Raw genomic sequence first — 16,239 nt, forward strand, 5'->3', positions numbered from 1 at the left:
TATTGTCAATAAACTTTTTAATAAAATAAAATTGTAGATAAAATTCTGGCATATATTTTTTCTTTCATATTATTATGCATCATAAAAGACAGATAGGTGGGAGGCATTGTTGATCCGTGGTTAGCACCATCACCTCACAGAAAGAATCAATAGTTAGAGTCCCAGCTGGGTAATTTGGCATTTCTGTGTGGAGTTTGCATGTTCTCCCCGTGTGGGTTTCCTCCAGGTGCTCCAGTTTCCCCCACAGTCCAAACACATGTGCTAGGTGAATTGAATAAATTAAATTCCCCATAGTGTATGTGTGTTAATTAGTATGTGTAGATGTTTCCCAGTGCTGGGTTGCGGCTGTAAGGGCATCCGCTGCGTAAAACATATGCTAGATAATTTGGCGGTTCATTCCACTGTGGCGACCCCTGATAAATAAGGCACTAGGCTCAAGGAAAATGAATGAATGAATGAATGAATGAATGAATGAATAGTACATATAGCATATACTGTACCTCTTGTTTAAGTATACTTATTTAATCTGTCAGGGTATTTACTCTCCTATTTTAATTGAACTCACTTATTTCTCCTCCAAAATCCTTTTATATATGTACTTTACTGTCCTAAACTGTCACTGTGGTGACCCCTGATAAATAAGCTGAAAGAAAATTAATGAATGAAAGAGAGATTGGCATTTAAACACACAAAACACAACAATAAAATGCTTTATTCAGTGAATTAAAAAAAAATCTGCAAGAGGGAACTACTTTTGCTAATCAGCCTAATGAGCATACATATCATCCTCACATGCAGATGAAGTTAAAACAGCTTATATGAAGCAAATCCTCATTTATCAGCAGTGAACACATTCAGACTGAAGGAGAGAAAGAGAAAAGAAAACAGGAGGAGGAGGAACGGGATCAGCCGGAGCGTCCCGGACCACAATCAAGCTTTAATTGGGCTCCCTTTGTCAGGAAATTGAACATTTCTGTGTGTGCCTTTAAAAAGGACACAAAGGAGGGGAAAGGAGGGAAAGAATAGGCAAAAGAGGAGGAAAACAGGCAAGAATATCCTCTTGAAGTGTCTTCACTCAGGATATTTAGCGGCAGTGTCTGAAAGTGAGTTTATTCAGGATGAAACTGAATGGAGGATCAGCAGAGAGACTGTGGGAACGCACTCAAACACACACACACACACACACACACACACACACACACACACACACGCACACGCACACACACACACACACGCACACACACACGCACACACACACGCACACACACACGCACACACACACGCACACACACACGCACACACACACGCACACACACACGCGCACGCGCACACACACGCGCACACACACACATACACACACAAACACACACACAAACAAACACAAAAACACACACGTCAATTTACAAGATTTAATGTTCAAATATTAAACAAATAGACATAATATTTGATTGCTACAGCAGCATTTTACTCTTTTAAAGATGGTGAACGGTAAAATAACTCCTCATTTACAATTCACTTTGTAATTTATATAGGACTGGGCCGATAAAACAATATCTGTTTTTATTGACCGAACAACAGTCAATAATGATAAAAAAAAGTTTGGTATGCAGTTTCAGTATAAGAGGCTATTAGTTATGTGTCTGCTGAACGCAAATAGGGAGTGATGACCTCCATGAAACTGGCACACCATAAAGACAAATAATCCCCAAAACTACGGCATTCGTCTGTGCTACGTTTGTGCTTATTTGTGCCGCAAAAACGAACATTTGTGCTGGTTTGAGGTCTGAGATATTAAGCATTATTTTTTGGACTGTATGACATCACTTACCACCCCATGTTGCTCAAACGACTTCAAATCAGCACAGGTCGTTTGTGCTCGATTTGTGCTGGTTTTGTGCCATTAAGACAAACACTGTATCTGTTTTCATCATTTCAATGCAAGAAAAAATTTCCAGCACAAATCAAGCACAAGGGAATAACACCAGTTTTGTGCGATTTAGAAAATCTGGGGTGGAGAGTGACATCACGGCTCCTGAAGTGTTTTGATCTATATCTGATCACTAAAGATAGAGGCAGTGTTTATTTTAACGGCACAAACCAGCACAAATCCAGTAGAAGCAAATGACTCCAGTTTTGTGCAGTTTAGTTGAGTTGGAGAGTGACGTCACGACTCCTAAAATATTTTGGTTATCTAAACAATAAAAATAGATACAGTGGTTATTTTAATGGCACCAATTCAGCACAAAGGAATGACTTCAGTTTTGTGCGATTTAGAAAATCTGGGATGGAGAGTGACGTCACAATCCCAAAATATTGGATAAGGCAATATCTAAACAACATCGATACAGTGTTTATTTTAACGCCACAAACCAGCACAAGTTTTGCTATAACCTAAACAACAAAAATAGACAAAGTTTTTGCTTTAACGGCACAAACCAGCACAAATTGGGCACAAATGAATGGCACCAGTTTGATGCGATTTAGAGGAAATGGGGTGGAGAGTGATGTCTTGGCTACCGAAATATTTTGATCTATCTAAACAAGGAAAACAGATACAGTGTTTGTTTTAATGGCACAAACCAGCAAAAATCGAGCACAAACGACCTGTGTTGATTTGAAGTCGTTTGAGCAACATGGGGTGGTAAGTGACGTCACACAGTCAAAAAAAAAAAAGCTTAATATCTCAGACCCCAAACCAGCACGAACGTTCGTTTTTGCTGCACAAATTGGCACAAACATAGCACAAACGAATGGCATAATTTTGGGGATTATTTGTTTTTATGGGGTGCCAACTACACGGAGATGAAGTGATGGCTTGTTCAGTTTTTACACTTTACCATTGCACACAACATTTTATTTATCAAGTTTAAGAGTTTCTTTAACACTTATGTTTATTTTATTATAAGACTGAAAAGATGAGCTATTTTTTATTGTTTTTGACAACTAAAACTATTTCCCTTAGTAATGTTTGTAAATTAAAATAAAGGGCTTAAATAAAAAATGCAAATATATTTCTAAATGGATTGATTAAAAAGTATTAAATAATTATCGATACCGAATGCTAACATTATATCGGGATTTTATTTTTTATATTTTTGTATTGACCAGCCCTAATTTTATAGTCATTTAGGAATTTAGTTATATAAATTAAGATGACATTAAGATGCAATTGAATTAAAATGACACAAATTCAAAAGCTGAAATATAATAAAAGCTAAACAAAAATGTTGTGAAATGTTATCAAAATGGCTATCAAGTTTAAAAACATGTTAATCAGAAAATATAAAAATAGTAAAACTTTAATTAATACTGATTAAAACAAAATAAACCTAAATAAAAGCTTGTTTACAAAATGCTAGACATGCAAACTGAGGACAATTGTAATTGGTTATTTATTAGTAATAGCCTTTATTTATTTATAAAAGAGCTGTGCATAGCTTTCAGTATAAACAAAAGATATGTTAGATGATCTGGCCCCCATGACAAACTAATTGAATAGCCCTAACATACTCTCAAAATCCTTTTGTATGAGGAACTACTTTCTTCCGACATTCATTCACATCTGCAACTGACGTCAGAACAGCAGAAACCACTGCTCATTCACTAACATCACTTTAGAGCTAGTATTTGAATGATTCTCTAGCGTAATGTCTAAAGTGATGACAAAACAGCTGATTTTTCTCACATTTTAAGATTATACGGCTGAACAGCATGATATGCCATCAGTCTACAGAAATATCTCACTAAAGTATTACAGTCTAAAGTATTTCTCTGTTGCAATCGGGATATCACAATAATTGACCCCCAAAAAGCCAACGCAAACACTATCATATTACTGTTGTGTTTGGGATAAGGAAAAATGCTAAACATATGCAGCAATTTCTTCTTTCTCTCTTTTTACTGAACTAGTCTGCAGTAACAAACACAGGAGAAACCAAAACCAAAAAGTAACTCAGGGATATACAGACCAGACAACTCAAAATAGAGTCCCATTTCAACCTCAATACACTACAATTACTATAGTATAAATACAGCACTACAGCATACAAAAGAGAGAGATCGACTTAGAAAGTCACCTACCAGTTTTGTAATGATTTAATCAGCTGTAATTAGAATATACGAGTTTTTCTCCTATAATGGCTTATTATGTGGTCTTTGTCACCATCTTGTGGATGGACAACATCAACCATCTTTGCTCTGCTCAATGACAGGCTGATAGAGATTTATATATATATTTAAAATAGACACTATCCTTATAAATAAAAAAATGACTGACATCTAAATAACTACATTCCCACCTAAAAAAAAAAAACCCTCAAAAGTACATTATGTTGCAAAACAGCTACAATATTTGGTAAACTGTAGTGAGTTTATAGATCTGCTGCCACTCTATACGTTGGTGGAGTAATACAGAAAGGTGAGGAGGCTGTACGAGTTCTGATATTGCAGAATATCGCACGGCTATCAGCCAATCAAAATCGAGAACCAGACAGAACTGTTGTATAAACACATTTACGGCATGGTGTTTGCTTTATTCTGATAAGTTGTACTGTATATATAAATACTGTGTTCTATATTCTGCCTCTACTGTATTTATAACTGTGGTGTCTGTCCTCAGGCTGCCAGCGGAGTGTTTTATGCAAGAGAAGTTAATCTCATTACTGTCCTCTCTGAAACACAGCAGCAACACACCGCCACAGGCCACAGTTAAAGCTGTCCCACCATAACCTCCACACACAATGATCCTCTGATTCACACTGAATCATATCACTGCTGCTGATGAGCAACTCTAGCTCACTTACCATCACACAGAGTTAAAGAGCTCCTATTAAAACACTTAGCTTTATACTGTAATGAAAGCTCTGTGATTGTATGCAATACATTAACGCAGTGCAATTCAGTAGGCCTATAAAGCTGATTGACCATATTTGCAAACATACTTTAGCATGACTCTTCTAATGCTCATTTTAAAGGTGTTTTAACAAAACTTAATATACAGTTTTAAATGATAGATACAAACACTTATGTTCCTGTAAGAATTGAAATATTACAAATATTTTTGATGTCTTTGACAATTCAAAACATGAGCTGAAAACAGGGCCAATTGACTCCACAACCCAGCAGGTGGGAATGCAGGAAAAACCAGTTCCTGCTGCATTTGCATCTGAGTCTGCTGAAACTCTGCTTCATCCACCCCATCTCACACATATGGTCATTTCAATGTTTGAATGTTCTAGAATAACCAAACTGACTTTAACTATCATGTTTGATATCATTTGAAATGTCTCAGTGCGACTGGTACAATGGTCTCATTCTCTCAGAAATAGACATAATCAAAACAATAAATATATAACTTCAGGCATCTTTTGAACCACTGTGAAGGGTGTGACTTTTCCACAGGCAGCACTAAATGTGAATGCCTTTTGTTATACACACACCCCCTTCCTTGAGGGAATTCTTGGATTATTTAAGGTAAGGTTTGAGAAAGGCTCAGGGCGATTCTGCCTAACCAGATCAGCCCATAACATGGCCTGCTCCATGTTATGTATATTTTTGAAGTCAGGAATGCATCTTTTCATCTTGGATTTATCTCTGATAATTTGATGTTTTGTATTGATCATTTATGAATTGACTGATTGAATTGGCATAATACATTTACCTGACTAATAAATTGTAATGTTTGACCATATTTTGCTCACTCTGTAATTATTAATTCAAGTAGATTACGCTGTATCCTTGTTTCCGCATGTCTTGCGTCAGGTCAGTAGACGGACTAAAATCCAGTTGAGATGGAGCATTGGGCACACTAATTGTGTTTTAGGGATCCGACTGACTCTTGAAATTGATTCAAGTGTACTTAGGTGGAAAGGGTGTTAACTTCCGTCTAGGTCAACAAGTTGTTGCACGACTAACCTAGATTGGGTACGCGACCTTTGTTTGAATATAATATTATTCTAAATTAAGTTCATATGGGAAATCATGGGCTTGGTGAAAACCAAAGTTACTATAGAGTCTTTTAGTCGGGTACATTTATATTAATGCCCTAACCTCTAATTAGAAATGATGATTGTCTTAACTCAAGGGTGTACACCTAAGCGGGACTAACCCAAAGTATTTCAGAGCGAGCGCGCTGGTAGCGGCCATCTAAAGTATTAGTCAATTACCTCTGTTTAATATTCAAGACTGACCGGAGTGTGACCGTGAGGGACGCCTTCGGCCGAGGCGATTTCTCTGAGCGACAAGAGCACCCGAATGAACGGATGTAATAGTTACTAGTGAAGACAAAAGGTTCAAACATTTATCTAAATTACATATTGATATAATCTTCTTAATGTTTTATGATTGGAGTCAGATAAAACGAAGATAAATATATTAATATTCTAAACCACCACATATTAAACTTGGAGTCAGATATGAGTTAAGTTTAATATAAATCAACATTGTGCACTGGAAAGACCGAACAGGCATTAAACCTTCATCCACCAGTGGACACCGGCAGTGGGCCAACTGGGGGGACCTTACAGTTCCTCTCTTTGCTTCTCTCATGTTTCTATTACATAAAGTACAGAGATTTGTAGTTTTTGTAGGCCTGTCACGATGTCTTTTTTATGTTGAAAGACATATTGCACCAACATATATTGCAATATACAATATTATATGCAATAAACAATATTAGTGTCATTTTAGAGCATTTTAGTCCACTCATAATATAATGCCAGAATGAAAATATAATATCACATCATCACAATGCAAGTAAATTCCTCCAAAGAACACTTAGGGTCCTATCATACACCCGGCGCAGTGTGGCGCAAGATGCGGCGCAATAGTCTTTTGGAGGTTTCAGCTTGGCGCAAGAGTCGTTTTGAGGCGTTGCGCTACGCTGTTTAAATAGCAAATGCATTAGCGCTCATTTGTGCGCCCATAGGCACATATATATATATATATATATATATATATATATATATATATATATATATATATATATATATATATATATATATATATATATATATATATATATATATATATATATACATATATATGTGTGTGTGTGTGTGTAATAACTAAAATACAGATATATATATATATATATATATATATATATATATATATATATATATATATATATATATATATATATATACATATACAGAGATATACAGATATATATATATATATATACATATATATATATATGTGTGTGTGTGTGTGTGTGTAATAACTAAAATACAGATATGAAATAACATGCATGCATCACTCAAAGGCAAGGGAGTAAACATACGTTTTTTTTGCTTATATTTTTAATACAAGTTTTGTTTTTGATTTCATTTATTAAATATTTTTGTTTTATTGTAAAGCACTTTGGATCAACTACAGTTTTGTAAAATTGTGCTCCATAAATAAAGTTTGCCTTGCAAAGTTTGCCTTTATTCTAAATTTTTAGGAAATGTTTTTGGTACGTCAAAAAGTGTTGTTATGATCACCATCCAACAAGATATGACTAAAAATGTAGGGCTTAAATGTCACTAAAATGCAGTATTTTGATCTTATAAATAAAAAAATGAAGCAAATAACTGCTAAAAGGTCCACTTTTTAAATAAAAACCCCACCCCTTTTACCAGGCTAGCTACAGGCATGCTGTATGGCACTTTTCAAAGTAACTATCATTCCAAAGGAGCTTCACAAAAAAGTGCACATCATTACACTGTTAATGTTTGTATATTTTCACAGCAAAACAGCCAGAACTTTATTTTTAGTAACTTGACCTTTTTAATCTCGAATGATCTGTCACCAGATTCAGCCCATCCGCTAACAAACACATTTAGAAACTACAGGAAAACTAAGAAAAGCTCATCCTCTCCAGACAAATGAGAAGTAAACAATGATTGAAGGCTTTTGGCCACTTTAGTAAACAGAAACACGTCACTAGTTTATGGTTCACTGGATCTCTGTCCCATAGCAAAACCTCACTGACGGGTCAGGACATGCCGTCGTTTCGGCTACACTTTGTGTTTTGTTTTTCCTACCAGATCCAGAGTCTGAGTGAAAAACACAGCCAGAGGGAATGAGATTTACCCATGGGTTGTGTATTATTACAGCCAAATTTTTTGTTATGAAATAATCCATTAACACGAAGCTTTCTAAACTGCAGAAATAGAAAATAAAAAGTTTCTGTTTTAATATATTATTTTGCTCATACAGTCAAAGACAAAATGTTTAAATCATTTTTTAAATATTTCCCAAATTTTGTTTAATGTAGAGACAATATTTTCAACACATTTTAAAACATAATAGTTGTAATAACTTATTTTTAATGACACATTTCTTTTGTCTTTTCAATGATGACAGCACATGATGGTTTAATTATTTTACTTTTATAATTTTATTTATTCTAGCAAGTTACTAGCAAGTTAAAAAATCTGAAAAACTAAATCTGAAGTGAGCTAAAGATATTTAAATATTGTGGAGATTTTCTTTTTTCAATTAAACATCAATTGGGATTTTTTTTTTAAGAACAGAAACTTTTAGAGGAGAGCTAATCCTTTGGCCATCAATTGCATGTATCAAAATAAATTTCCCCCCAGTCTTTATCAATACATTCACTTTAGACTACAATGTGGTCAAAAAGTTTGGTCAAATACAGTATTTTCTACACTCGCTTAATCTCCATATATTTTTTTTTAAATACGATTAAGAAAAATACTAATTTTACTAATTTTATATAATTCAATCATAGTGATGTACTGTATGTGTATAGGTTATATTTTACAGAACTTTTACAGAACTTGACTTCAATTCTTACAATCTTAAAGGGACAGTTCATCCAAAAAGGAAAATTCTACCAACAATTACAGACCTTTATCAGTTTCTTTCTTTTGGTAAAAACAAAACAAGATACTCTGAAGAACACTGGAAACCAGTATCTACTGACTTCGATGGTATATATTTTTCTCTAAGATGGAAGTCAACAGCTACCGATTTTTAAAATTTTTTAAAATGCTTGGATTGGAACTACTTCTTGGAGAGAATAAATTTTCAAAAAAAAACTATCCCTTAATGTCTGCAAGACTCCATGCCCCCAGTATAGAAAAAGGGTTCCCACTTTAAGCCAAAAATTTAAATTAAATTAAATTTTCCATAAATTTCACTGACTAAAAGCTGAATTTCCAGAATCTGCGATAAATAGAAAAAAACGGAAAAAAAAAACAGCTTTTGTGTTGAGCCGTGAACAAACAAAAAACAGCCACAGTACTTTCATTATTAGACTGTTCCTTTAAGTGTGATGAAGAGAGAAGTGACTGCCGCTTGACAAGCAGGAAATAAAATGGCAATAAGAAATAGCCTAGTATGGCAAAATATAAAACGACATGCTAAGAACACAAGCTATAGAAAAAAGGACTATTTGATAAACGCAAGTTAATATTTAAAACTCAAACAAAAAAACATGATTTTTCATTACTTGGATAAAAAATATATAAATAACTCCCTGGCTTTTAATTTATAAAATAGAATGGAAAAACAAAAAAAAATTGCAAAAAATAAATGCTTTTCTTACTAAGAATTCTTTGTCTCGTTTCTGTAGCGTTAATGTCTAAAAATTCTTAAATTAAGGAGCATTTTCTACATAAGCTAAACATGTTGTCTTGTTTTCAGAAATTAAAAATCAAAATTAAGTGACTTACTTCTTAAAATATGCAAAACTATCTAATTTCAAAGCAAAATTACAATTATTTAGCTTGGAAAAACTCACATTTGACAGATTATTACTGAAAACAAAAAATATTTCTTTCCTTGACCAGAAAATGCTTATTGATTTAAAAATATTTACATACTTGCAAATTAAGTGACTTTTTGCATAAACAAGCTAAATATTCTGCTATTGTGGTAGCAATCAATCTTTTTTAAAATCATTTTACTTGCCCATGGGCACATATTATTTAGCTTGTTTTAAGGGGAAAAAAACATGCTTAATATTGACACATCATTTCACACATTATATATGTATAATTTTTACTTGTCCAGAAAAATGCTTCTTGATTTAAAAACTTTTAGATATTTGGACCAGGAACAAAACAAAAACTCTAAGGAAGAAAAGCATTTTTTCAGTGTGGATTTTTAGAATCAGAGAATTGTACATATTTTTTTTGTCCAAGTAATGGCATAAAAAAAAAAAAAACACAAAGCAAGCGAAGAACTTTTTTGGGTCCCACTTTATACAGTATTAAGTGGCCTTAACTAATATGTACTTACACAAGAATTAATAGTTTGTTACAATGTACTTATTGTGTAAATACATGTATTTACTTATACTTGAATAAATACCTGTATGTAACTACACATGTAATTAACTTCTGTAACTACATTTGTAAATACACTGCTGACCATCCCTTACACCTTAACCCACCCTTAAACCTACCCATACCACCAAGCCTGTTCATAACCCAATCCCTATCCCAACTTAAGAGCACCACAAGTGTACAAAAATACATTTTGAACACAGTAAGTACATTGTATTTATTTGTTGATACAAGTACATAGTAGTTAAGGACACTTAATAAAAAGTGAGACCCTTTTTTGCAGTGAAAAATCCATGATATTCCATCACTTTGGCAGAAAATGCATATACAATTCCCTGACTTTCAATTTCTGTAATAGACCTTTTAAAAATCCACACTCCAAAGAAAAACTTTTCTTACTTAGAGTTTTTGTTTTTTTTCTAGTCCAAATATCTAAAAAATGTTAAATCAAGAAGCATTTACTAAACTATTTTCTTAAGCAAAACATATTGTCTTGTTTTCAGAAATAACGAGTCAAAATTAAGTAAGTTTTTCCTTAAAATGAAATAATCGTAATCCTACACTGTAAAACCAAAAAAGGTAAAGTAACTCAAACCATTTAACTTCAAAAACTAATCCTACTGTAAACTTAATCTATTTGAGTAAACGAAGCAATGTGAGCAAAAAAAAAACAATAAATGAAGAGAACTTAAACCAAATGAGTACTGTAAAACCCAATAAGTTAAGGCAACTCAAACCATTTGAGGAAACCGATTGTTATAAACTATTTGAGTTAAAAAAGGAATCTATATGAGTACTGTGAACTTACTCCATTTAAGTTGAAGTAATGAGGTATTTAATTAACTCTTTACCTTCAACTTAATAGAGTTCAAAAACTCCATTAATGGAGTTCAAAACTCATTTTTAAATGAGTAGAATTAACTTTCAGTCAATTTTGAGTTAACGACACTCATTTCATTTGACAAAGTTGATTGTTTACAGTGTAATATTATTTTTGCTAATATTTTTGCTAGTCTCACAAAATCATCTTGATTTAACAATATTTACATAAAATCTTATAAATAAGCAAAGCATTTTTTGCAGTGAAAAATCCATAATACTCCATTACTTATATACAATTAACTGACTTTCAATTTCCGGAATAGACCTTTTTTAAAATCCCATTATATTCCACAAAGTCCTGTGGGTTCACTAAAAAGCAAATGATTGAATGGATTTCGATTTGATTAGATTAATGATTAAATATATATACTAAAAGTTTTTAAGATAAGTGGTTGCAAACAATTTATATGGACTGAATATAAACAAACAAATAAAGTTGAGCTGAATTCAGCTCAATTAAATTTAGGCCATTCAAATTCTTTACAACCACTTACCTTAAAAAAAATTACCAGATGCAATGAACCATTTTATTTCAGTGTACCTTAGAGAATTTAAGAAGTCAACAAGCAAACTCACCGTCCAGCCGGACATCATCTCACCGACTCGTCTTGTTAGCCCCCGAATATTTAATCCCAAAGAAGAACTGGACTCAAGCATATACAGTCAGGCTCCTGCATACAACCGAATCCCACCACACACTGACAACAAGAGCCTGGATGTCTGGCCTTTGTTCTGACATATTTCCTGAGCTGCATTGTTAACCATGGAAAGGAAACGCATGCAAACTTGCACACACGTTTTTTCTGTGGGATTCTCCAACACGCAGTGACCTAAACATTGTTGTTCTTTCCTTCACGCCTTTTTTCAGAGGTCAAAGTTTAACTGGAGCCTTGCTACAGTTAAAGAGACGAGTTTTAACATCTATGTAGATCATTGACAGAGATTTGCAGAAACCCCCGCCGGCAGCTCTGACATGACATTATGAGAATAGAAGGCCTTATTTACAAGTTCAACACAACAGAAACTAATGAGCGTGTTGGACTGCAGGAGGTCAAAAAGCTGAAGTGTGTAAGACATCATGAGCTGCTGTCACAACAACACAGCTCAATAATGAGAGCGAGGAGCAACGCGTATTATATCAGGCTAACAATTATAACGCTAAGTATTATTTGCTACAAAATCCACACAGAACTTCAACAGCAATAACAGCGCCATTTTTATGAAAGATGTTTTACAAATGTAGACAAACAACATTCATTTATTAGTTCGATTTCCTTCGGCTTAGTAGGGCTGCTCAATTTTGGGAAAAATCATAATCATGATTATTTTGGTCATAATTGTAATCATGATTATTCAAAACGATTACTATATACTATAGTCAAAAGTATTAGCGCTCATGAGAATTTTTTTTTAAATAAATATTTCCCACATTTTTTTTACAGAGCAAAAAATTTAAACAATATTTCCTATTATATTTTTTCTTCTGGAGAAAGGCTTATTTGTTTTATTTCGGCTAGAATAAAAGCAGGTTTAAATATTTTGAAACCTATTTTAAGGTCAATATTATTAGCCCCTTTAGGCAATATATATTTTCATTGTCTGCAGAAGAAACTACTACTACAATAACTTACCTAATTACCCTAATTAAGCCTTTGAATTTGAATGCTTGTATTTTGAAAAATATCTAGTCAAATATTATGTGCTGTCATCATAGCAAAGATAAAAGAAACTAGTTATTATAAATGAGTTATTAAAACTATTATGTTTAGATTTGTATTGAAAAAAAAAATCTTTCCATTAAACAGAAATGGGGATAAAAGGGTTGCTAATTTTCAGGAGAGCTAATAATTCTGACTTGAACTGTAAATATGCAGTTATTTTCCTCTCTGCAAAGGAAAGAGAAATAAATACAATAGAATAAAAATATGAAACAAACTGTGCTCTAAGCATCTTCACTGTAAGAAAAACACTTTAGCTACAAAAGTCCTCCAGTCAAGAGCAGTGAGGGAATTCGGTGTGCGAATGAGACCGAATGCTGACCGCATGCTTCTGACTGTGTGTGTGCTGCATGCGGTTTAGTTTGCGTTTTTAAGAGCAACAAATGTTTACAACTGGAAAGGGGGCGGTAAATAATGGAATAATCGTTTATCTCGATTAATAGTTTTTCATAATCGTTAGAAGCCAAAATTGAAATCGAAATCGGATTTTCTATTAATTGCATAGCCCTACGGCTTAGTTTCTTTATTGGGAAGAACGGGGATAACATGCAAACTTCATACAGAAAATGCCAACTGACCCAGCTGGGACTCGAACCAGCAACCTTCATGCTGTGAGGCAACAGTGCTTTATTTTTAAACCATGTTGTTTTATAAATACAACTACTGTTATTATTTAATTAGTAGATTACATATAAATTATTCAGCAATGAAATCTAGTGAGGTTTTTCTTTAGATTTATTTTTGGCCTTTTTGCCTTTATTAGATAGGATAGTAATGAGACAGGAAGCGAAGTTGGGGGGAGGGGGGGGGTGAACGGTAGGGAAATGTCCTTGAGCCGGGATTCGAAGCTGGGACGCCCTGACGTGCTACTGCACCGTATGTAAGCGCTAACCAGAAGGCTTTTGCACCAACAGAAGGCTGTATTTCTATGAGGAGCTTGTGTCTTTGAGCCGGGATTTGAACTCGGGACGCCCTGACGTGCTACTGCACCGTAAGTAAGTGCTAACCACTAGGCTATTGCACCAACAAAAGGTTGTATTTCTATGTGGAGTTTGCATGGTCTCCCCATGTTGGTTTGGGTTTCCACCGAGTTCTCCGGTTTCCCCCACAATCCAAAGACATGTGCAATACTTTGTTTGTGTGTGAATGTGAGTGTATGGGCGTTTCCTAGTACTGGGTTGCAGCTGGAAGGGCATCTGCTGTGCAAAACATATCCTGGAATAGTTGGCGGCTCGGCTAAGCAGGCGGCTCGGCTTCTTTTTCTTTTTTAAATCAACTCAACTTTTAAAATGAAAGCTATTTTACCTCTATTTTTAAGGAATTCTCCAGGAATGTATATAGTGGTACGCTTTCAGAATAAGCCTGGATTGAATTCTTCTATTTGTTTGCCCCTTGTGGTGAAAAAAACAACATCAACAGAAAATGCATTCTTTTTATCAATCAGTATTTAGGACTTTTCACCTAATAAGCACAGTCTAGGAATTAAATGTATTTTTGAACTGAACAGGCAACTTCAAACACCCATTAACCAGTGTCCAGAATGATTTAACAAAACTGTAAAACTGCAGGAGACCTGTTTAATAAAAACACCTCCCCGTCATCTCCTGTTGTGTTTTAGGCTTAAATTAAAGTGAATATACAGCGTCAAGTGACACAAAGACAGATAGAGGAGAGATATGAGGAAGAGGCTGTTCTTTTCTCCACACAGACAGGTATTAAATAACAGGTCTTAGGGCAGAGCTGTGACAGGACACTCTGTGAGCGCGTCCTCCATTAAAAGAGCTTGATTTACCGTCGCCCGGAGCGTCAACCAATGTTTTCATTTGGCGAAAGCTGTGTGACATGATGCCCTGAGGAAAGAACATCTCGCTCCTGCGCGCGCACACACACACACACACCTAACTGTACAGATCATTATGCTGGAACTGTCAAGCTAAAACAATGTTGTTTTTATTTTATTTTTTTTTTCAGAACACAGTACAATCTTAAACTGAGTCTCACAAGTGTCTTAAAAGTCCCATGAAATTAAAATAACGTTTTTTTTTATGTGTTAGCATCAGTATTGTTAATTTTTAGGATATCTATAAGCTAGTGTGCTTTAAAACAGCGACAAAATTTACCTTAGAAGATATAAAACTGATATAAACATGTAAAGCTTGTAGTTAGTCACTTCTGCCTAAATGAATCAACGATTTTTTTTACATCACCTCATACTTCAGTTTCTGATCAAATCATAACCAATCAAATGCTTGTTAGTGTCTGACATGCTCCGCCCCCTTCCAGACGCTTCTCATTTGCAGAGCTGTGATAAAACAAAGCCCTATTGGCTGTTTATAAAATGAGGGAGCAGCTATATATGCCCCGCCCCCTCTTCGTGTTTCGGTTGAGATTACACCAAACATCAAATAAAAATGCACATTTCAAAGTACTTCACAGGACCTTTGACATAACATTTAAAAAATAACTATTAGAGAATGGCAATTAACAATTAGAGTACAGCAGCAGAAAGTCAAAAAGTCAAGTGGTGCTCACTGCAGAGCCATTTAGGCAGAGCTGAGCTCCAGCGAGGGGGAGCATGAGCTCTCGCTCCTCCTTTCTTGCACTTCTTCTACGAGTGATGTCACTGGGGGTAGGGTTAGGGGTGGGGTTGGTGTACGCATTAAAACAGCTTATAGGAGGAGGAGCGAGAGCTCATGCGCCCCCTCGCTGGAGCTCAGCTCTGCTTAAATGGCTCTGCAGTGAGCACCGTCTCCAAAAAGTTGGTGCCAAGTTGATGTCACTTTTACACTTGATACAGTCAATCACACTCAATACTCTTAAAGGGCATCTATGATAAAAATTATCTTTTGTACGCTGTTTGGACAGAACTGTTTGTAGGTATAGTGTGTCCACAGTCATATTGGGGTAGGGCTGGGCGATAATTCGATTTCAGTAATTTATCATAATATAAAACTTTCGCTAAAACCATAATGACAGTTCGATAATTGTTCGATAATATTAACGCACTATGCGTAACGCTGCGCAGGCATTTTGCAGCCTGCCCTTCCGGAGGCCGCACGCAGTCATACAGTGTTTGTTGAACTTGAAGGAGTAAAAAAAAAAAAGGAAAAAAAAAAGGTCCGAGTCACAGACATTGTTGACAAGAAACTTCACTAGACTTCAGTCTAGAGCAACGTGCACTGCAAACTGTGCAGATGACTCATGTCATCAAAAGCAGGCAACATCACACACCTGTTTCATCATTTAAAACAACACCACCCTTATGAAGATGCTAAGAAATTACAAACCCAAACAAGCGTTGGTAAACTAGCGCAACTACCCAGCAGAGTCTCATGTCATCA

At 34.8% G+C, this 16,239-nt stretch overlaps 2 protein-coding genes and 1 long non-coding RNA gene across 27 annotated transcripts in view; 1 reads left to right on the forward strand and 2 right to left on the reverse strand.

Annotated features, from left to right (window-relative positions):
* The window catches only part of tns1b (tensin 1b), a 479,302-nt gene that overhangs the window by 416,574 nt on the left and 46,489 nt on the right, over positions 1 to 16,239 (reverse strand). For 10 of the 24 annotated variants that reach the window (XM_087266589.1, XM_087266586.1, XM_087266588.1 and 7 more), the window contains exon 1: positions 11,757 to 11,880. The exons of the other annotated variants lie outside the window; for them this stretch is intronic. In XM_087266589.1, the coding sequence (XP_087122715.1) occupies positions 11,757 to 11,837 (81 nt within the window). In that variant the 5' untranslated portion in view covers positions 11,838 to 11,880. Of the gene's footprint in view, positions 1 to 11,756; positions 11,881 to 16,239 lie in introns of those variants that run through there. 24 annotated transcript variants of the gene reach the window in all.
* The window catches only part of phgdh (phosphoglycerate dehydrogenase), a 722,740-nt gene that overhangs the window by 329,670 nt on the left and 376,831 nt on the right, over positions 1 to 16,239 (reverse strand). The gene's annotated exons all lie outside the window — the stretch shown is intronic.
* Positions 7,353 to 14,492, forward strand: LOC147842433 (uncharacterized). 2 transcript variants are annotated; one of them, XR_015500077.1, is made up of 4 exons: positions 7,353 to 10,204; positions 10,582 to 10,619; positions 10,702 to 11,568; positions 11,717 to 14,492. It is a non-coding gene; the product is annotated as an uncharacterized LOC147842433 (long non-coding RNA). The 2 variants fall into 2 exon arrangements; XR_015500076.1 differs by lacking the exon at positions 7,353 to 10,204 and having other exon boundaries at positions 10,571 to 10,619; positions 11,717 to 14,024.

The sequence above is a fragment of the Danio rerio genome, chromosome 9, assembly GCF_052040795.2.
Source record: "Danio rerio strain M-AB ecotype USA chromosome 9, GRCz13ab, whole genome shotgun sequence".
NCBI lineage: Eukaryota > Metazoa > Chordata > Actinopteri > Cypriniformes > Danionidae > Danio > Danio rerio.